At 41.4% G+C, this 23225-nt stretch overlaps 2 protein-coding genes across 3 annotated transcripts in view; one reads left to right on the forward strand and one right to left on the reverse strand.

The window, feature by feature from the left end:
- LOC117461186 (ephrin-A4) overlaps positions 1-9182 on the reverse strand; it is a 30995-nt gene extending 21813 nt beyond the window's left edge. For both annotated transcript variants that reach the window (XM_034102962.2, XM_034102961.2), the window contains exon 1: positions 9064-9182. In XM_034102962.2, coding sequence (XP_033958853.1) covers positions 9064-9176 — 113 coding nt within the window. In that variant the 5' untranslated portion in view covers positions 9177-9182. The remainder of the gene's footprint in view (positions 1-9063) is intronic.
- Positions 9183-9265: 83 nt separating this feature from the next.
- efna3b (ephrin-A3b) overlaps positions 9266-23225 on the forward strand; it is an 89154-nt gene continuing 75194 nt past the window's right edge. Inside the window, exon 1 of the mRNA XM_034102960.2 lies at positions 9266-9355. The gene's annotated coding sequence lies outside the window, so the exon portion shown is untranslated. The remainder of the gene's footprint in view (positions 9356-23225) is intronic.

The raw sequence follows: 23225 nt of genomic DNA on the forward strand, positions 1-23225 counted from the left end.
AGTAGCGAGTAAGGCGTTTTCTGACTTTCATGACTAGGCATTTGTCACTGAGTGTATTTTAGGTGAGCACACATTAATTCCACAATCATAAACACGCAGCAGTGTTTAGAGAGCAGTGTTTAGAGAAGCGTGCTGCATACAAGAACTCAATTTCCAGCTGAATAGGAGAGCAATGAGATTCATGAGTTCTCCTGCTACAAGGCCACCGCTATGGAGATTTGGGACAAGGCTATTTCCCCTCTTCCATTCAGAACAACACTAGCAACAATACTCAGGATGCTCCCAGACTGTAAATTATAGCCATCTGATCATTTCTGATGAATATAACAAAACATATTTTTGGATAGTGACATAGCAATTAATAAAAAATGACAGTTTACTTAAAGAAATCTTTACTTAGCCCCTTATTGTTTGTACACTATGTCCCCACTCTGCATACTAACGTGTCAGCAGCCTGTCAGTGTAGTAGATGGTAAGGTCTACCTTAGCATCACTCAAAAGCAAACCAATACTGTACAGTATGCACCATACCGCACTTATCTAGCTGCACAAGTGCAGGTTGATCAAAGAAATAATTCTGGAAAAAAAAAACATTCCTTGAACTCATGACTAAAAGATTTGATTCGAACAAATGTTGAGAAAAAAAGAGGAGGAAGGCAGAAAAAAGAACAACAAGGAAGCCGAGAGAAAAAATAGCAGTGAAATTACCAGGAGACGAGGATCAAGCTGAGCATTACTGCACACCCGGAGATCAAGTGGTGCTGCTTATTGCAACAAAAATAACATATCTAAATATGCTGGCTGGCAGACACACACACGCACACACACACACACACACACACACACACACACACACACACACACACACACACACACACACACACACACACACACACACACACACACACACACACACACACACACACACAACAAAAACCATATCTTCTAATCTACTGTAAGCCTTAAAGAATCTGAGCCCAGGCATGTTTGAATAAACTCACGATACCACATTCCAGTCATGCTTCGTCTTTGTTTAACTCAGGTAAAAGGACTCTACTGTAATTTTACAACATGCATACACTACTCAATATGCTTAGTCAACACGCACACAGCTACTACTCGTAGTGTGTGTCTCTACACCACACCTGTATAAGAGCATCACAGAGCGAGTGTGTGTGAAACAGCCCCTGTGTGTGTTGGGACGGAGGGAGGGGAGGAGAAGAGAAGAGAAGGGGGTTGCTCCTCACGCCTGCTTTAGACAGTGATAGTAATTCCTGCTGACATCCTTTCTTCCCTCTCTCCCTCTCACCTCATCCCTCCTTCCCTCGGGGCCATCCTGAGCTGTTTTGGGAGTTGAAATCTGTTGACTCTTTCTCTACCATCCTCTGCTTTAACGCATTCTCCATCCCTCGCTCCCTTCAGTGCAGGTCTAATGTTTTTATAATCTCTGGGGGCTGACGAGAAAAGGAAGCAGAAAGGGAATGTATATTCATATGTGGTGTGTGCGTGTGTGGTACGTGTATGCCAGCCCAAAAGGAAACAAAGAGGAGGAATGTGTGTTTCACATCACTGGGGGCTGGAAAGTAGGCTGTGCTGCCGTACTTCTGGGAAGCAAACAGCAAAATAATATTAGCTTTTGTTCCACCATGGAAAAATCGAGCGGACTCAAAATATGTTCACATTTGTCATGTGATCCATCGACTCTGGAAATCACAAAGCACAGGATGAATGGTGTTTTTCAGGAACTAGAACAAGGTGCTGACAAAGCTCCTTTTTATGAGGTAACTGATAAGCAGAATCATTTTAATACACAAAAGTTACTCACCTCCTTAACAAACACACATGTTCCCGCCCTTTGAGTATTTGTATCTAAGTGTTTCATTGTTGTGTCTAGAAGAAGTTTAGTGAAGCCGCTCTTTGTAGCAGGTTTATTAGTCCATAAAGTTTGGTCTTGTGTGAAGACGGCCGCTACTATCATTCTTATACAGCTTCTGGAGGCTCACCATCTCACTGCAGCAAGCACATGACACGGCAACATATGTGCTGTAAAGGTGGATTGAATACATAATTAATAAAAGGTAATCAATAAATAAAGACTGACAAGCTGCCAGGTCAAAGAGAACAACTTACATAAGCAAAACGTGAACTCCTGCAGTGTATTTTCTGCTTCTTACCGTTCAAGGAGTCATAGTAGATGTGATTTCATTTAAAGCAGAATAGCTTTTATCCTTCTTAAAAGTTCATAAATTGCAGAATGCCAACTCGTGTTTATTTCATGGAGGTAGGTCACGACATTTTACAATATTTTTTCAAAGTCAAATCCATAAAAAAGCATCAATTAAAAAGTATTCTCTTCTTCTACATTGTAACAATTATGAAAAAAATAACAGTTCAAACAGATACCCGGCATCACTGAAGGCTGATATTAAAATATATTCATATTTATCACAATCTGAAATTGTACAAGTGTGAAACTCACAAGGACACCTTAGCACTGTGTCTTCAAATCCGTGGCTTGTCAGATCAAATCAGTTTTAAAGATACAGGTTTTACGCCTTAAACTGATTTTCTTTCCTACCTGCTTTTAACAGGACTCATGTGGTGAACAAAACTAGTGTAAATTATCGCACAACGGGACACTCGATTAATATTCTAAATACGTTCATATAAATAAAATGTGAAACTGTGCATCAGGGTTGTTGGGTAATTTAAATATCCACATGTCTCTCTGTATTCTTAAATTAAGGAAAACTGCAGCATCTCTTGTACCGGTGAAAATGCATCTATGGAAAACACACACAGGCAGTAGAAAGAGATTCTGGAGCAACTGTCTTTAAGCACCGTTGAAGATTTGAGGACTGATGGCAAACATGTCTCAGTGTCCTCCTGGCAGCGAGCACCTTGTATGGTGTAATAATCCGGGTTCCTGCTGCAGCCTTTTGCTCAGCCTGGGTCAATACTAATTCAATTTCTTTCTCAGAGAATTCCCAGGTTGCCTTTTGGCAGGATTTCTGAGCTGAGTGGAAGAGTATTGTGTGAGTTATATGTACTTGAGTGTGTGTGTGTGTGTGTGTGTGTGTGTGTGTGTGTGTGTGTGTGTGTGTGTGTGTGCGTGCACATGTCATTGTGATATTTGAAAAAATGCCCGTATTGGCAAAACAACCAGCAGATTGTGTTATTATGGTCAAGCTTAAATTGATAATGTTTCCCACACTTTGAGGCCACATATTCTCACGCCATAATGTAATAGCTGTTTTGTATGTGGAAGAAATACACAGTTGGCCCGACACCTACAACAATGCCAGCTCATTGTGTGCCCTGAATGAATGAATGTGCTCCCTCTCTGTGCTCACCAGCAGCCCTTAACCCCCATAACCACCCTCTCCACACACATACTGCACGGCAGCCATTTTGTGCCAAAACCAGGCTGTGCCGTGCCAACCGGGGCGGCAGACAACGCTGAACCTCATTTCATTCCACAGCTGTTCTATGCCACTTGGACACATACGTACAATACTACTTATTACAGCTTAATACTACCTAATACCGATGTGTGTACACAGAGAAACAGGGCAGCGCGGTGGAGAGAAATTGAGAAAGAGATGGGTCCATATGCAGTCTGGAGATAATGCGAGGAGCCGGGCGATAATATCTTGGTGTTAAATTGGTATTGATTGACTAAATATCCTGACCAGGAGGAGAGAGCGAGCATCCTTTCATGCTTGTTCACCATGTCTGCTCCAACGGCTCCAAGCTGCACTGTGACTATCTGATCCATTTGAATACAGACATCCTCACTGCTAGGCCTCTGACTAAACCTCATTTTAAACACAGTTTGCTTCAATCTCTCTGTGTACACATCTCTGCCTTTAATTGCGTGGCAAAGGTTATTTAACTTATTTTGAAACTTTTATTTTGCTTTTACTCCTCTGTATAATATAACACTAAAAAAGGGAAATAGAGGATTGCTGATTTGACGCAGATATAGTTAGTAGCCACATATATCTGTAAGAATTCACTTCAGAAAAGGAGCTTATTGTAATGTTGCACTTTAGATCCAATGACGCATTTGCACAATACTGTATCTGCGTGCCCCACCTTTGGAAAATGAAGTATCTTAAGGCAGTAAGGCTCTTTTTTTCTTCGAACACTTTAGTCACACCTTAAATCAGCTAACGAGTGGAAACAAAACAATGACCTATTTAGACGAGAGGCCAGCACAGCAGTTGGTAAATGTTCCCAGAGCCGCACACCGCTGGCCGGAACTGAGGAGGTTTTACAGTCGTAGCCACTTTCACTGCGTGCTGTGAGCGGAAAAGAGAAATTCTCAGAAAACTTGTAAAAACGATGAATCATGTGGAGGATCACAAATGAATGAAAGGTTTTAATAGGGCTGGGCATCCTGGTGCATTTCTGGGTTTTGTTTCTCCAGAACTGACATCATCACACTTCAAGGGAACAGAGAGTTCTCTTTTTTACACAAACCGGCAGGTTAGTTCCAAAATCAAAACACACACATAAACACACACACCACACATTACTATTGTTCCGCTAAATACAACTTCACCCGACAACATTGGCCCTAAGAATCACTGCCTCTCATTGTTTTCAGACAGAGAAGAAGAAGCGCAAGTACACAAAGTCTACTCATCCATAGTTTTCCTCCAGATAATACACTCAATACCACAAACAAACAGTCAAAGCACATATACAGAGACAGATAAGGTACACTATCACAAACACACCTCTGATCTACACAGACCGCAGCGCCGCAGTGAGCTAGACAATAGGCAGTGACACAGAAAAGGAGGATTGATAAAGTTCGATGACAGATGAAGAGGGAAAGACAGAGACATGGAGAGCGAGAGAGAGGGGGGGGGGGAGAGATTGCTTTGTTAGCAGGACAGGGAATAAGGTGGTAATTACCTCACTGTGGGTTTGTTGATTATAGTTCAGCCAGGTTCTCCATGTTAATCATTTACCAGGGGAAGACAGAGATTAGCAGAGAGACAGACACAGTGAGGAGAGATAGCAGGAAGTACGATAAATACATACATCCACACACACACACACACACACACACACACACACACACACACACACACACACACACACACACACACACACACACACACACACACACACACACACACACACACACACACACACACACACACACACACACACACACACACACACACACACACACACACACACACACACACACACACACACACACACACACACACACACACACACACACACACACACACACACACACACACACACACAGAAAGAAATCAGTCTAGAAGTGCAATCATCTCCTCTGACAAGACACAAGTACAAACACTGTATGCTTTCACTTTACTGTACATGGAAAGTGTGGCGTTACATGTGTGTGTGACTGTGACTGTGTATGTGTGTGTGAGAAGGTATGCAGAGCAGAATGTGATTTACTTTGGTATTTAAAGTAGATCATTCATGAGTACACACACAGGGAAATGATGCATAAACAGAGCAGAGATTACACAGAAGACTTATGAGGGCTGCTTTCAATAAAGATACAGAAAACCAATACAAATATTCATCTCCTCACGCGTTGTTTAAACACGCTTCACTGGCTTGGAGCTCGCCCTGAGCTTTTGCCAGACAGGGGAGAGAGACTCAGTTGAGGAGGTAAGAGAGATTTCAGAGGGCTCTGGCGTTCCATTCTGTGTCCAGACTTGCAGAGTGAGTTCCAGTGAGAAATACATAAATATAGAGGTAAGAGAAATTGGTTTGAATAATTTTTCTGTTGTGTGGTATCCCCTTTGTGAAACGCTCATCTCTAATTGTCACCTTGCTAATCCTAGGCTCTGCAAAGGAAAGACAAGAGGTGACGGGAAACAAGAACTGTTGCAACAAGTTCGCCTCCTGCCATGTCAGGTAAAAGGAGAAAGCAATAGTAGAGGTGTGTGCCACGACCAAGGATAAGTCAAGAGGACATGGAGTAGCTGATTTAAGGCTCGAGTTTGGGTGACATTTGTTCTTATTACAGATGTACGAGCAGCTCATAAACGAGTGGCAAAAGTATCCTAAAAGCCATATCTCTTGTGTGGAAAAAAAGGCAATTCAATTCCTAAAGTTTTGGTGCTAGTAAACTTTCTGACAGATCCTGAGTGAATGTATGAGGATGAATGCCGCACACGAAGCAGCCAGTGTCAGCAAAGAGGCTGGTCAACTTATTTGGCCCAAGTTTTAAAGCACACCATGGAACAGAGGAGGGGGCTGAATATACCAATAAACTAGTCTGAGCCTGCTACTCATGGGAGAGCCGAGGTATACTGTCAGCACACTCAAGCTAAGAGCACAGCCGTTATAATATGTTACTAACCTTTAACTGCTCCAGGAAGTAACAAAATAATGTCTCCTCTTATAAGGAACTATCGCTCTGAGAGAAACGCTGTTATAAAACAAGGAACGATCGTAAACGGCGGTTCATAAAATCATAAAAGGGCAGTCGAACCACTCGAGTCCCACAATGGAAAGAGGCAAGGGTGTCTTGATTCCACGATGTTCAGCGCTGACCCTCCCATCAGTCTATCACTTTCATTTCAGAGCTCCATTTTTCAATCTGCAGGGTGCTAAATGTGTGCCAGTTAAAGAGCTTCAGCGAGCCTTTGTTACAGCCATATTAGAAAGCGAAGAGCAGAGCAACACGGCCCTTCAGTCTCCACTTCACTGCCCCTGCTTCATTAAAACCATAAATCTAGATGTCAAATGAAAGGTGGTGGCCAGAGAATGTCTTCTGTCATCCGTAATGAAGAAGGGCTTGTTTTCTCACCAGCTACAGTGATGTTATACGAGCCGAGCCTTAAATGTAATGTCTGTAACGGCAGCGTGCTTCCCCTATTCTGCTCATACCTTTACAAAATATAGAAGTATGCTATTTCATACTACATTCATGGATTTTTGGGAACATAACTTTGACATATGACCTTGTAAAGGTTGTAAACGGTTAGTAAAGAGTGGCTTTTTTTTTACAAACTGTCCAACACTATCTTTCAAATTGTGTTTCTTTCTTTAGGACCACATTTTGCTCTGATTTGTTCTTTATTATATTTATGAAGGAAATATCTGTTTTTGGTGTGCTACGACATACATTCACTTTTTCAGAGCAAAGACACAATCAACAAAAGTGATGAAACTCAATGAAACTGAATCAAAACCATGAGCGTAAGATAGTACATAAATACATGTATTTTAATTCATTAATATTGACAGAGAAATAATTGCAAATAATGGACAGCAAAAGTTACAGCAGAAACAGTTTTCAGCCTCTCAAATATGGAGATTTTCAGATTTGTCTCCTTTATTGAAAAGGTGAATATCTTTGATCTTATTGTGTGATCTGAAGTGATCAGTGTACCATAAGCATGAGTTGATCCTGCAGTGTATCTTGATGCCAACAGAAGCATCGCTCTCCTGTCCCTGCGCTCCTTTTCACACGCCAGGCTACATTTACAGGCCTCAGGACATCCTGGCTAGCTGGCTGGCAGCTAATAGAAAATATGGTTTGGGAAAATGACTGAAGCTCAACTAATCACGCCGCCAATATCCATCACTGGGCAGCAGGGAGCCGTGAGAGACAAAGAGGCGGGAGGACGAGGAGGGGGGAGTGCAGAGACAAAATGAAAAGGAGAGCGGGATGTAACAAGGGAGGTAATGAAGAGTGAGGAGAGGAAAGGGAAGAGAGGAGAGGAGAGGAGAGGAGAGGAGAGGAGAGGAGAGGAGAGGAGAGGAGAGGAGAGGCATGAAACAGTAAACCCAGGGGATTTTGGACCGGGAGCAACATCACGGCTCTGCTGATAGCTTTGTGATTGGGTGGTGTTGCTGATGAGAGCGATTCTCTGCCACAGTGGGTTACCTGCCGCCGTGATGCTGATGGCATTGTGATTGTGTGGTGTTGTAGCCAACTGTGTAGCCCTGCCACAGACTGTGACCATTCATCCCTGAATCCCCGGGGAACAAGAAGGTGCTTCCTAATCCTCACAGTCTTCCTCCCCGGCACATTTTGGTTGGATCCCAATTACAGGACTGGGTTTTACCCGCCTGGACACACTAGATACAACCTCAGCTGACTCCAGCACAGGATGAGGCCTGTAGATCTGACAAAGGAGCATTTGGGGAAATGATCCGTCCCGAGAGTCATATCTCTGTACATTTTTGCATCCACAAAATGTTAAATACAAGACAGGACCAGACAAAACAAAGTGGTCTCTGTGGCCAGTGGCTATTAGCTAAAAAGGTCATTTATCTGAAAGAGTGCTAGGGGAGTAAGGCCGCACGGAGAGTGAGAGTCTTTAAATAAGAAGGTGAGGGAGTGCGTTATTTTGGGCAGTAGTCCTACTGGCCCTGCAGGTCTCTCACCTCAACCCCTCAATTAGACAGACTGGAACACCTGGATCAGCAGGAGAGCCTCGCTCTGGCTTGCTAATGGCCCCAAATCAACTCTTTACTCATAAACACACACCTTCCCATTATCTAACTACATATCCGCTTATGCTCAGCAAGACTTTAGACTTTAATACACACCTGTGTTCTCAGAATGCTATGACACTATTTAGAGCAAACACTTATGAAGAAACCCTTACATCTGGCATATCTATAAGTAGAATAATAACTGACTAAAAGGCTGTTGACATGTGAAAGCAATGGGTCAAAGTGTAGTCATTATTATAAAGATAGCTGCAGGGCGAAGGTGAGATCAGGCCACTCAGGTTTCTTCTTTGACACAAATACGAGTCTGATGGCTTTTGAGTTAGTGATGTGTTTAGGTTCTGGGACGTGATGCAGCATAGCAAAGATTCCTTAAAACAACAGAGGTCTGACTCATTTAGTAGGAATTATTGTGGTAGTTGCGCAAGAGTGTGTCAGAGCAAGTTTAGGCCAGTAATGCTCAGTGCAAAGTTGAAATGAAACTTTACACCGACATAAACCATAATTTGGCCCACTTTCATTAAAAATAAATCACTTTACATATTTCTGGAGAGGAGCACCATTAAGCACACAGTGTTTTCTCACCTTGTGTTTGTTGAATTCCAATAAACGATGTGTCTCTTGGCCACAACAGCTGAGATTAAATTAAAGAGGAAAATCGTCACTTTCCAAGCAGGCAGATCCCCCGGTGTCCCCATTCTGGCCGCCTCGGGCCCCCCGGAAAGAGCTGCGCACCGGCGGCTTGGAGTGGCGTGCGGATCAGGTGAGGAGACCCCGACAGAGGAGCTGGCTGAGCAGTTTTTCCCCCAGCAGATTCACCAACTCGTGAACAAACTTCTACGTCATGTGCTGCTGCAGTCTCGCATGATGCATGAAGGTAGGCTAAAGTGATTAAAGTCCTTCTAAAAAATAGCAGGTTAAATCACAGGCTGCAGAGTGGGAGGTGAGGGTTTCAACAGGGAGCATTTCCTGAGAGTTTCTCCGTTGTCCGCATGACCGTAAAAGGAACTCTTGAGCTCAGTCTTGGAAATTAATTAAAGACAATAAACCTGGGTTTAAAAGTCAGGATTTCGGGTACAAAGTCCTGGCTCAGGATATCAATTGAAAATGCCAGTTGATTTGGCAGCAACAGGCTGAGAGCGACGAAGGGAGGGTCCGCTGAGCTGAGGGCGGGACCCGGGAAACTTTAGGCCAATCACCAGGCAAGGGTGTGGTGATGTGTGATACTGTAGTGCGCCGTGCCGGGTTAAATCCTGGAGAGGTGCGCCGACTGGTGTGGGGAGACAGACTGTCACTGTTCCAGTTTGTCAGGGAAGCCTTGAACCCCCCTATTTTCTCCCCCCTGACATGACTCACCTGGAGCTAGATGCTCAATTTATTTATTATTTAAACGTCTTTCATTATGCTCAAACACACACAGTCCTAGGGCAGCTGATGCAGGGTGTTTACTGTTTACCTATAGGTAGGCTACTCCAGTACAGATGTGCCTTTTACAGAATTCAACTAGCAAACTTCCTACCTCATTGTATAACACATTTCCTTCCAGCTTTAGCCTCCGTAGCTATAGCTCATAGTAGGGCAACGTTACCTGGTAAAATGATGCGTTCAGGTACCCAACACATAACAATCAAATCGTGGGGCGCCACACCACCCCTCATTTGGTTTAGCTACACTTGGCTGCTTGAGGTGTATGTGTGCCCCTGTTTGTGCCTGTGTGTTGATATTAATTCACTGGTTGTTGTCAGACGCCCCAGGGGAGGGTGTAGTGACAGTAATCACTACGCCTCCATGGGCAAAAGCCACTGGTGGTCCCCTCTAATTATCTGATTCTCTTAAGTGTGTGTGTGTGTGTGTGTGTGTGTGTGTGTGTGTGTGTATGTGTGTGTGTGTGTGTGTGTGTGAGATTACTATTGTTCCAGCCCTATCACTCACCCAGTCAAAGATACATTGATACATTTGTGTTATTTGCTGCTGTAATTGCACATTTGGCTATTTCCTTTCTGCAGGTTCCCCCTCCTTCTCTTGCTTTCTCCATCTTTTATCCTGTGTATATGTGTGTCTGGCTGATAGTGTACAAGTGTGTGTGGCACTAGGACTCATTAGCTCACTTCCTGGAGGTCCTGATCATTAATTTCCCATGATGCCTCAGTGCTCCTGTGTGGCTAATTTGTCCCTAGTGATAGCGCTCAGTAAAGCAGACCACAGAGGAGAAACTCTCTCTGCTGGGGTCTCTCTCTCTCGTTTTGATTGATCTATTGGACCAGACAAAACCTAACACATTTTGTAAGAGTGCCAGAGGTTAATAATGCTTTGTGAAAATTCATTTAATTTTCCGTCTTTCTATTTGGAAAACTTTCAGACTTTCAATTTGGAATTGACTTCAGAATCAGAACAGTTTAAGTATGTGGCCCTGCAGCTAACTCTTGTGTCTCAGACTATAAATTGACCAGTTCCCCCCCCCCATGACTCAGATTACATTGGAGAGAAAAGTGGCCTCATTTACCTCATGGGAGCACCAATTGAAATCTACAGTATGAGGCACTAAATTAATAGCCGCTTTGATTGCAAAGCTGTTGAATTTCGCACATACTAATAGCCGTTTTAACTAAACAGGCAGAAAAATAAATATCAGCACCTTAAACTTCTATTCGTCCTCAAACCTTTCCCTTCCTCCTCTCCTCCTAAAATATTTGTTTCACACCCTGCACATCCTGTGTCTGCTATTCATCATTTTGAGCACTCTTTCCAAAAAATCTTTCTTCAATCTCTATCCATCATTCGTCCTAATCTTCCCTCTCATTGATCTTCTCATTACTGGTCAAAATGTTTTTCCCCACATCTCCTGGCACAGTTTATCTCAGCAAAAATGTTCTGTTATCTCACAGTGTGTGTCCTATACTCTCCCATTCATGTAAGATTCAGTGGAAGTGTATTATGTATGGAAGAAAACATGTTAAGGTGTCATGAGTTTACCATTCAGAGAAGCAAGAATAGCCTACTAAAAACTGTTATTTGGCGTGTAAAGTGTGTGTGTCGAAGATGACATACATCAATAAGCTAAATGAGAAAAGAGGTTTTCAGGGTCTTTTAAAACCAACTCGGACTAGGCTAAAGAAGATTCAGGAATATGACAACTTAAAGTCCAATACAAAAGCCTACATTGATTTTCTGCAGTTCTCTGTAAATACATATCACTGTCATTGCTCCATGCGTGAACTAGTTTGTCATTTTCAATAGTTATATTTCCTGGGCTCCTTCTTAAAGGTGGGGTAGGTAAGTTTGAGAAACCGGCTCGAGATCGCTAGAATTTGAAAATACACAACCGGAGAAAATCTGCCACTTCCTTATAGAGCCCCTCCTCCAACACACGAACGCGCACATGACCAATGAGGGCACGAGATAGGTTTGTGGGCACGAGATAGGTTTGTGCCCCGATGGAAGGCTGACAGGCAGGTAGGCCATCCAATCCGTTTGGCCGGCTAAACGGATTGGTTGTACTTTTTACAGGATTACGGTTTCTCTAGATGACATTTTTGTATGGATTTTTTTGTCAACGCACTTAAGATATTCATTGCTATCAGGATGGAACAGCATTCCATGGAATATAACAAAAAGTGTATCTCGAGCCGGTTTCTGAAACTTACCTACCCCACCTTTAAATCTGATCTGAGGTAAGAGGCTTAAGAAGTGGTCAGCTTTTTTCAAAAATACAAAACAGATAAAAGTATCTTAGTGAGGTGTTGGGATCAGAGAAGCCTCCAGAAGGGCTTCAATCACTTGAAGATTCTTCCAAATAATAATTCCTGATGTCATGAGGATAGGGAAAACGGTTTCACATATCTTTCCAAAAATTCCCCATTCATGTTCAACTCTAAGGGCCATAACGTATGATTCATATCATTGTTTTACTTCACTGACTTATTCAATTAAGTGCCTTGTAAGGAAATGTGTATTAAGTGGCTCATTTATTCAAGTTTGTCACCCATTTATGTGAATGATTTTCCATAAAAGTATTATTAATAAATGTCAAAGTAATTTTCAGAAATCTCTCTTCATGTTTTTTCCTTCTCCTGCTGTTCCTTCTCTCTCCTTCTCTTCACACTTCACATTTCTCCCTCTCTCTTGTACAGTAGTGTCAGTAGCCCCTTAATCCTGTTATCTCCACATATACAAGCCAACACCAAGCCACTCAGCAGAGCTGTAATCAACTACCCTATACAAACACACTTGCTTTTCCTGAAACACAGCATGAACACACTCCTCTCCCTATATCACTCTGTCTCTCTTTCTTTCACACACAGAGCGGCACTGGCCCCATTCTTCGTCTCCTCTGTAATCCCGCTATTTTTGGTCGCCTACTATTTTTGATCGGCCATATGCTTGAATGTTTCATACACTGAAACACTGTCTATCACTCATCTTTCGAGAACTACGACTCGCCATAAGATATCTTGGTTCGCCTGTCACTATTCTCCGTCCTCACTTGTACTTCGACTTCTTCTCTTCCCATCCATGATTTTATTTGTGTTGTCCTAGCGACCTAACTTCATTCTTGTCTCCACTTAATCAGAGAGCTATTGACTTATTTTTATCTGGCTTAATGATCAGCCATGGTTTGATTATGTTTTTTTTAACCTCACTTCCCACACACACTCCCTTACAAAAGAAGCCTTTTCATAACTTTTTATTTTCTTTTTATTTCATTGTGTGCTCCCCCCCCCCTGCTTTTTCTCTGCAACGCCTACTACATGTATTTGCAACCGTGCCAATTTTATGCGGTCACCACTTTGTGTGTATTTTCATTCTAACCTTCTCCTTTTTGTGAAAGTACATTGTGTGCATCTCTTTTCTTGTGTGTACCTCGCTCTTTTCCTCCCCTTCTCTCGCTGCGTCTCAGTTCCGTAATTACAGCTCCGGACTCAAGCAGTGATGGTAAATGCTTTTCTATTCCCCTCTCTCCATCACTCCCCCTCAATCTCCATCTTTCTCCTTTTCTCACCAAGCAAATTACATCTTGGTTACTATAGAGACATGTTTATTGAATGCTTGTCGCCACAATTGCTTACTTCCCACAAAGAGCCTCTACCTATTTTCCTCTCTTTCCTCCTCAGCACCACTTTTTTTTCTCTGTTGACTTTTTCACATCACCCACACTGTGAATTGATAGTCATCTGTGTTTTTTCCTTTATTTAATTTCACTCTTTTGTTGTCTGAGGAGCCACTTTAACTTCTTTGGTGACTAATAGTTGCAATCTTTAAAGAAAAGATGAGTTTGGTATGTCGGACAGATTTTCAATGCAATTCAGGGTTTTTGTCGGCACAGTGAGCGTCATGTAAGCAGATAAGGAAGGAAAGGTCTCTTATATGTGCGATCCATGTTTATTGACTATGTAAGTGCCCCTTACTGAATACAATACTGAGATGAGCAATACGATTGTGTCTGTTCTTTCCCCTCATCATCACAGACAAAGTGTCCAATCTACCTTTCTGTCTTTCTCCATTGGCTTTTCTTTCCTTTTCTGTTTGTTCATCTATTAAAAAGCCAGTTTTCCTTAATGTTCCCTCTCGCCTGCCTCTCTCTAGTTCAGTGTTTCTCAAACTTTTTCATACCAAGGACCACTTAACCAATAACAAAACACTCGCGGACCACCTAACTCCACAAATATCCAAAAACACATAGTTTTTTACAAATCGCCTGAAAATCGTACAAACAAGTGGCCACACGTGTAATGAAGGTGTTTATCTGGGCTATATCATGCAATAAAAAGTTAAACTTAAGCCCGCTCCATTGCGGAGATATTCCCGCGAGAGTACGGAAAACAAATAAATTAATTTATTTCAAATGTGAAATTGTACCAATATACTCACGGACCACTAGGGGGCGCTCACGGACCACCAGTGGTCCGCGGACCACACTTTGAGTAGCACTGCTCTAGTTGGATGGATGTGGAATTAAAACTTTAATACTTATATGGTGCTAGGGCTGAACGATTAATCGATATCGATTTCGATTTCGAAGCGATTTGAAATGATGCAATTATCAAATCGCAAAGCCTGCGATTTTTTTTTTTTTTTTTTTTTAAATCTTTTTTAGTTTTGTTCTTCATGTGTGTCAGACATCCACACCAATCAGAAGTGCTGTGCTCCACATCTACCAGTCATTGTTAACCAATCAGAAGTGACCCATGATAGTAGGTGATAGACAGATTGATCCAAGTATTTTTTAAATACTTTTCCAAATGGCTTCCAATGGAGCTTTCCTAGATGGTCTGGTGAAACAAACCATCTGAGTCAGGTTAGTAATGCTCCATCACATGTGTTACATCTATTACAGGGTGAATCTGAAACTGAAGCTTGACTTTAAAGCAACCCAACGGAAGTTTCATGTAAGTTTAGTTCTTTCACTCGTAGTTCGGGCTGCGGGGGTGCTAGAGACGGGAGCACGTTGATACGACCTTCCTAGCCGGAGATATGGTCGCATTTTACAATAAACTTCCGTTGGGTCGCTTAAAAACAAATATCGCAAATCGAATCACAATCGCAATATCTGTCAGAAAAATCGCAATTAGATTATTTCCCCAAATCGTGCAGCCCTATATGGTACTGACTGAAACAAAGGCTTTGCATCCTTTGCATCATTTCTGTCGTTAGCTTATTGTTTGATCAGATAAGCTACTTATTGTGAACAATGTAACTTCTGCTAGAGAGAATGTTTCATGGCCACAAGTGACACTTAAGAGATGATCAATAATAAAAGGAACAGTACAAGTAGAGAATGGGTCTAAAGTTGGCAATATGGCTCAGTGATGTTAGGTCACAGTGATATTTATCTAAAGTTTTCTAGAATTGGTTTAAATTATACTGCAGGAATTCATAGCCGTGCAGAGGATGGTGGAAGACTGCTTTTGATAGATTCACTAAATATACAGGATGGGTTTATGTATTTCTATTAAAAACAGAGGCTGTATAACAGACATTTAACCTGTCATATAAAGCACATGTGTTACTATAGCCTTAACAATGACACTGAGTCAGCATAAACAATTCCAGGTTATTGAGTTCAGCCATTGTTATGTTATAATTATTTACACCTGTGCTTCTCCCAATGTGACATGTAAAAATGTATTTTATAAATATGTACAATGACTCAATTTAGCGAAAATGTATATTATAAGGACCGTAAGATGAATGGTTTTTGCAGGGTGCTTGTTTTGCACAAGCACCCTGCAAAAACCATTCATCTTACTGCAACCAAAGAAGAACAATGTATATTCCTCAATGTAAGGTAATGAAACAAGTAAAAAGATAACTGAACTAGTATCACATTATCCCCAGTCTGTGGTTCTCTCATCCTCACTCTGTTTCCAAAGTGTTCCTCCTTCTCTCCTGCCCCCCCCCCCGATTAGTAGAGTCAGATGGAAACAGGAAGAGGACACGCGTTCCTCTCTGCGTATTCATCGGTCCTTTTGTTCCCTCTATTCACTCAGCCCCTCTCTGTGGTCTCTCTCTGCTCTCTGTCCACTTTCTCTCTGTCCTCTCTGCGTGCCAGCAGTCATCCTCTCCCTCTCTGTCCGCTACTGAACTGCATCTCCCTCCGCTCCTCCTCTCCATCCCAGATGGACGAGTGAACCTCTGTAGTAAAATTAACTTTGAGATGAACGAGGCTGTGGCAGTTTTGCGCATGCAGTTTGACACTCTGCCAAAAATGCAGTGAAGGTTATGTCTTGATCTATATACTGCCAAGACACTCCACTTTTGTGACTTACAACTTCTTAAATGATGCTCGGGTGTCTATAAAGAAACAATTCTTCTAGGTGCCAAGAAAGAGATTTCCATTTAAATACAGACAGAGGAGGCAGCGGGGCAAGGTAGAAGATGAAGTGACTGTCCCATTACAGCACATCGAGGTTTGAACCTTTAAAGAGGACACCGAGCCATGTACTTAGACAGACATCTCATCTTGAGATATAGAAAAGTCAAGATGTGACGGTGCCAACTTTCAATGTAAAGTAATAGTACTGCATATCTACCTATGATATCTACATTAAAGTGGATTAAAGTAGGGAAAACAGCTGTTGTTTTTTTCTTTTTTAACCTCTCTATATGTTGATTAATTTATTGCTGTTGCAGTGCGTGTAGCTTTCTTCATATGAGTGTTTTTTCCAGTGTGTGCCTTTGCTGCAGTCTCTCGACTGTCGGTGGGTGTTTTTGTGGGTAGCGATCTGATGGGGATTTGGCAGACATGCTTATGTGGTAGGAACTAAAAGCAAGTTAATTGTTCCCTGAGGAAACATTCAAAAAGGCCGGACCACTTCTAGAATTATGGGCTGAAGATGAAAATGCAGATTTCTTTTTTTCCTCTTGTCAATGACTTTTTCCCCATCAACGATTTTTTCTGTGAGTTATTACTGCGGAATCAGACACTAGAGCTGTGTGTGTGTGTGTGTGTGTGTGTGTGTGTGTGTGTGTGTGTGTGTGTGTGTGTGTGTGTGTGTGTGTGTGATGTGTGTGTGATGTGTGATGTGTGTGTGTGATATGTGTGTGTGTGTGTGTGTGTGTGTGTGTGTGTGTGTGTGTGTGTGTGTGTGTGTGTGTGTGTGTGTGTGTGTGTGTGTGTGTGTGTGTGTGTGTGAGAAAATACCTTGTGTGTGTGTTGGATCTGTGTATTTATAAAAAGGCCTATTTTTTGCCAGTCTTACATCACAATATTTGACAGATTTACGATAAATGTCTATTTAATTAAATGAGGACTGCGTGCATGTTTTCCAATAATCCTACTTCATGCTCTGTAATTAACTCTGCATATACTTTAACTTAATTGCTTCGGAAGAGATATGCTGTTAAAGAACAAACAATATGCTCTGCCTATAGCTAGCTAAGACTACATAATTACGCCAATCAGATAGATTTACCTTCAACGCAGACATAGAAAACTAAATGAACAAGTTTCTGTTAACAGGGTGTGTAACTCCTTCGTGTCAATACTGCGGCTGCTCGTTTGTGACTTGAATTATTAATTGCCAGTTATTGTGTTATTGCTCCAGGATATTGTCTCTCAGACTGTATCTGTGGCGTTGTTCCCCTCCTCACAAGACGGGTGAAAGTGATATCTTCTAATGACTTGCCCTCTCATTCTCCCCTCGCCCCACCCTTCCTCGCTGTCTTTCAGTAAATGAGGGAAAGTGATATGGTTCTCTAATGACCAGTGTGAATAATCGCCATCTAAATAAAGGCCCTGTTTGGTGGTAGAAATCTCCCAGTCTGTCTCTCTCTGACTTTCTCATCCTCCACTGTCCCATTAGCTGAGGAACATACTTCTCCAGCCTTGTCTCTCTTTGTTAATTTCACACCTCTAACTCTACTTATTTCTTATTATCACTGCCAGTCTCTGCCGAGTGCTGTCCCTCTTTCATCAGAGTATTTAGGTTTTGTTGTTTTTTGTCCCATGCTTTCCTCCACCTCAAAACAGATGGTCCATCTTTTATGTGCTTGTCAGTTTTCACATCCCTAGTCCATTACAGCTGTTAGGTGTGCACGTGTATTTTTCTCTCCACAGATCAGAGAGGAGCTCAAATTGACATCCATTTCGGTTGCACGTTTAGCTTTTATATCCTCAGCCGGGAGTGAACGGTGAGAGGAACCGGAAGACATGAAAGAGTAGGAGAGTGCTGGGGAGATAAAAGAAAAGCACTAGAAAAACCTCGCTGTCTGTCCGCACGTTTATTTTGTGCTTACTAAAGTTCTTCTTCTCGCACGTTCTCTCTCTCTCTCTCTCTCTGCCTTCGGGTGAGGAGGAGCTGAGTTATTAAAACGCCAACCTTTCCAACAAGAGGCAATAAATCAAACTAAATATCCAAGGGAGAGAGAGAACGGAGAGACAGGAGAGAGAGAGACAGAGAGAACATGGAAATGAAAAATAGGGAATGGATAAGTCTAGGATGGGGATTTGATGAACAGAAGGCTTGGGAAAGTGGGAGAGGAGACGCAATGAGAGAGCGGTATTATAAATTGATGTGGGCGATGAGAGCAGGAGAAAGTATTGAGGAAAATAATGAGGGACTCATCCGGCCGGTCTGATGCCTACCCCCCCTCATCCACTCTGATTACAGACAGACAGGCCGGCCAATCAGGGTTAACTCACTATCACAGTCAGTCAGTGAGCCACTGATTTTTCTAGGCAACTGTAAATGTATCCGTATAGTTTGTGACGAATGTGACTCTTAACAAAATGCAGTTATGGAGACAAAAGAGTAGGTAGGAGGATGGATGGATGTCAGACATAAGTGTGATGCTGATGATGATGAAGGGATTATCAGAGAGGAGCTGTATGTGAATCCTCAGAAAAACCCTCATCCCATCTGGACCAGGAAATGATAGCCAAAGAGAAATTAAAGTAGGCCTACATTAAACTCTGCACATCTACTCCAACTAAAAATTAAAAATCATGGCCAGTGAACACTGACTCACAATACAGATGCTGTGTCCTGAATCCATTCACTAAAATGGAATATACTAAATAATTTTCGTAACAGTATAGGGATTTTCGGTTGACCAGAATTGACCCTAGTTTGCCATTTTATAAAAACAGGAAGTTATTCATTGTTCAACTAACCTGCCACTTAAGAATCAATCTGCCATTTTAACTTCTCTAAAAGAGCGTTTAAAAAAAAATACTTTTGATGTTGTTTGTAAGTTTTATAAGATCCTTTTGAAGCTCTCTCTGTAATTTTCTTCAAAGTTGTGCAGCGTGATTAGCTCCTTTGTGCATCCACCTCACACTCAAAAATCAGGGACTTTTCAGCGTGCACATAACAATTTCATGTACATGTTTTTGTCACTCTTTCATGTGAAAAAGCTCAATTCATGCTTATTATTGGTGTATATTATGGATTTAGGACTAGGCTATTTTGTCAGATTTGACAACAACAAAAGTAATAAATCGAACCAGACTTCCAGCTTCACTTCAGCCTGAATAAAGACATAAAAACCAACCACTTGACCAATAAGAAAATTCAATTAAAATAATTTAAAAAGAAGATTCATTGTTGTCTGGTTCCTCTATTTTCTTTTGTAGATTTAGTTGAATTTGGAATCGATAGGACAGTTTTTCATAGTTTTTTGACATTTCATTGAATGAACATTGAATCAAAAAAGTAAATTCTAGATTTGTGCATAGTACAAATACATATTTACAGCCGGGCTGTAATAATAATAGTAAACTTTATTTGTATACCACTTTCCAAAAACGGCAGTTCCAAAGAGCTTCACAGTTATGGATAAAAGTGTATACTAGTACAAAGTATGATTCTTAACAATAAAAGCAACATAACAGACAAACGGCTTTAAAATAGTAATTATACTAAAATGAAATAAAAAAAAACCTTATAAGACTACTATTATGGATGGTGTTTTAAAACTTTTAAATGTATGTATAGAGAGAGTATACAAACCAGTTGTTTTTACATGCTGTGTCATTACACTTACTGTATGTAAGTATGACATATGTATAATGTTGAAAACTGTGCATACCATGATCCTGCCAATGAGGACACAGGACAGAAGAGGCGGTCTGAGCGTGACTTTGGTTATTTGGTTAAATGGTTTAAACCTTTTTAAGTGGCTGTTTTTGTATCCCTTCTTCGTCGTGTGTTCCCTCTCTTTTCCCCATTTGTCGACTCATTTTGGAAGAGAGACATCAATCATAACTCAGAAATGAAGCGCATACACACTCATTATTCCACATTCTGTATATTATACAGTGCTCTGTGCTTGCGTGTGTTTTTTTCATCGAGAGTTTCATGAGACTTACGGCCCGTCCACACAGCGGCGTGCGTTGACGCTTCACCATTCACTTTGAATGGGGTGACGTAACTTTTAGCCGAAATGCATCGTGGGAAGCGACGTGGAGCGTAGCTGGCGTGGCTCGCTGCAAAAGTTGAGCAATGTTCAACTTTTGACGCCTCGGCAGAAGCGTCAGCCAATCGAATCATATGCCAGTACAAGCTCTAGCCAATCAAACCGCTGCTTGTGTGTCAGGGGCGGGAGATTCATGTGATTGGTTGTTGGTCGAGTTTCAGACACGCCCGCCGGCAAGCATCAGCGCACGCTGCTGTGTGGATGGGCCGTTAGGGATTCAGGGGACGTGAAAGAGAGATGGAGCATTAAAGAGTCCTCTGTCCTGCATCTCTTCCCCCACTGGACCATGAGACGGGCTGTATTTCACTACATGCGTTTTTAAAATACAAAGCAATTATTTGCCAATGACTGTAATTTTTAACAAGCTTCCTCTAAGGACTATAATTGATATTTTCAACTTGTTTGACTTTATATTGTATATGTTTAGTATGTTATAGAACTCCGCAATGTTCCATATGTGTCCCTTTTAATAATTTACAAAATATTCATATACTTTCCTACAATTTGAGGCAAATATACCATTTTAAAGCTTTACACAAGGAATTTGACTTAGTGACTGAGGAAGTGGCTTATTGAAACACTATTAATGTCCATCTTTACATTAAACACGTTGAAATCCTGAGCAATTTATATCAGGGAGAACGTTTACCCCTTATATGAGTAAGAGCAGGTTTCTTCACTTCTGTTTGTTTGTTTAGACTTCAGGGTCTGAAGCAAGAGATGACCCTTAGAAACGCACTTGAAAGACAGTGGCATTATCCTAATGCTGTGAGCATGAAAAACAACGGGGAGTTCATGAAAACAAGACAATGAATAATGGAAAAGCAAATAAAGAGCATAAGCCAGAGACTGCTGTAAGGCTATTGTTCGCTATTCTATCAATTTTGAGGTTGTATTTTAAAATACAGAAATCCAGTTTTTTGAGTCAGTATTTTTCCTTCGGAGACATATTCTAGCATTTATTTACATTTGACTGTGTAGTTTATCTCTTGGGTTTTCACGCTAGCATTTTGGCCTCTTCATGCTCAACGATCGCAAAGAGATGTGGGTGGGACACACACACACATACACAGAGTACCATGTCATACACAGGAGGTAGCTGGCACTATATGCTGCTCCTAATTGAATCACGTATTACATTTCCTGGAGGATTAGTTTAGCCTGAGAGACCTTTAACTGCATGGGCTGTAACACAGTTGGTTTTTGTGCATCTGTGTAGTGTATTCATTGGTATGGAGAAGCTACGTATCAATAATTCATTTGTTTGTTGCTCAATCAGATACTCAGGAATCCATCCATCCCTTTTTCTCCCCTGCAGGGATTACAGGAGTTGTGGTGATGGGATATGCTGGTTTCACAGGAAATTAGCATGCTGCTGTTGTTGTGGCCAGCAGTTGTGTGCCACGATGGTTGCTGATGGGAGGCAGAATAACTCATGGTACTGGTTTTAATGGGTGATCTGCTGTTTGCAGGCTATCAACAGCCAGCTGAGTCCCAGCTGGCTGTTGATAGCTGAAGGGATTTCAACCTTTATGACCTGGGAGGGCGTGCGTTAATAATAAAATAAAAAAACCTGTGAAGGGCATCGCAAACTGCCAAGGAGGTTTTCAACAATAATGCCAGCTTTGTTAGTTGATGAAACATAAGGATCAAGCGTGGACTTCATTCAAAGCAAAATGCAAATTAAAACATTTTAAAAGGGAAAAAGTATTGATCTATTTGCCCGCTGATTTGGACCGCTCCAAACTTCATTGGAAGTCAGCTTGGCATAATTTATGTTTATCCACTTTTTTATTTTGGTTATGTTATGAATGATAGTGTAGTTGGTGCGATACATGCTATAGGTGCTCTGGGATCACGTGGACATAACGGATAGGTAGACAGTAGCTTGTTAGGAGGCTGCAACTGTGAGCACGCTGTGACCTTTGACCCTCGCCTGGAGCTGCAAACAACAGCAAGAAGCTCACACCAAGTTCAGGCTGGGTCAAAGGTCAGTGAGCAAGAAGTAAATAGTAAATCAGATTATACTGCTTAACAACATTTTACAATTTTTATATTTGGTCATGATATAGTGACTATTATTGGTCCAACACTGCTATTGGTTAAACAAATAGAGTAACAGCACAATCACTTAAAACAAATCTTTGTCTTTGACAAATGCTACACATACTGTACCCATTTTAGGAGACAGCTTGTGTCCAATGAAAATATTTGCCTATTTATAAATTAATTATTTTCTTCATGAGAGAAGGAATGATTGAATAAGTCATGTCACTTTTTTTGATGAATAAGAAACAGAGTATTTGATTTGTGAGTCTTCAAACAGGGGCTCTAGAATCTGCTTTTGTCCACGAAACTACTTATCATTTTGACCCAACTTAGGCAAGGCAAGGCAAGTCAAGTTTATTTATATAGCACTTTTCAACACAAGGCAATTCAAAGTGCTTTACAAAATATGAAAGACATTAAGAAAATGGCATTTAAAATAGTCATTAAAAAGAAAAGCTAATAAAATAAACATTAACAGAAAAAATACATGGATAAAAGTTACAGTGCAGTCTAAGATATGAATAGTTCAATTAAAAGCAGCGACAAAAAGAAAAGTCTTCAGCCTGGATTTAAAAGTAGTCAGAGTTGCAGCGGACCTGCAGGTTTCTGGGAGTTTGTTCCAGATATTTGGAACATAATAACTGAACGCTGCTTTACCATGTTTAGTTCTGACTCTGGGGACAGAAAGCTGACCAGTCCCTGAAGACCTGAGAGATCTGGATGGTTCATAATTTAGCAGTAGGTCAGAAATGTATTTTGGGCCTAAACCATTCAAAGCTTTA

The sequence above is a fragment of the Pseudochaenichthys georgianus genome, chromosome 16, assembly GCF_902827115.2.
Source record: "Pseudochaenichthys georgianus chromosome 16, fPseGeo1.2, whole genome shotgun sequence".
NCBI lineage: Eukaryota > Metazoa > Chordata > Actinopteri > Perciformes > Channichthyidae > Pseudochaenichthys > Pseudochaenichthys georgianus.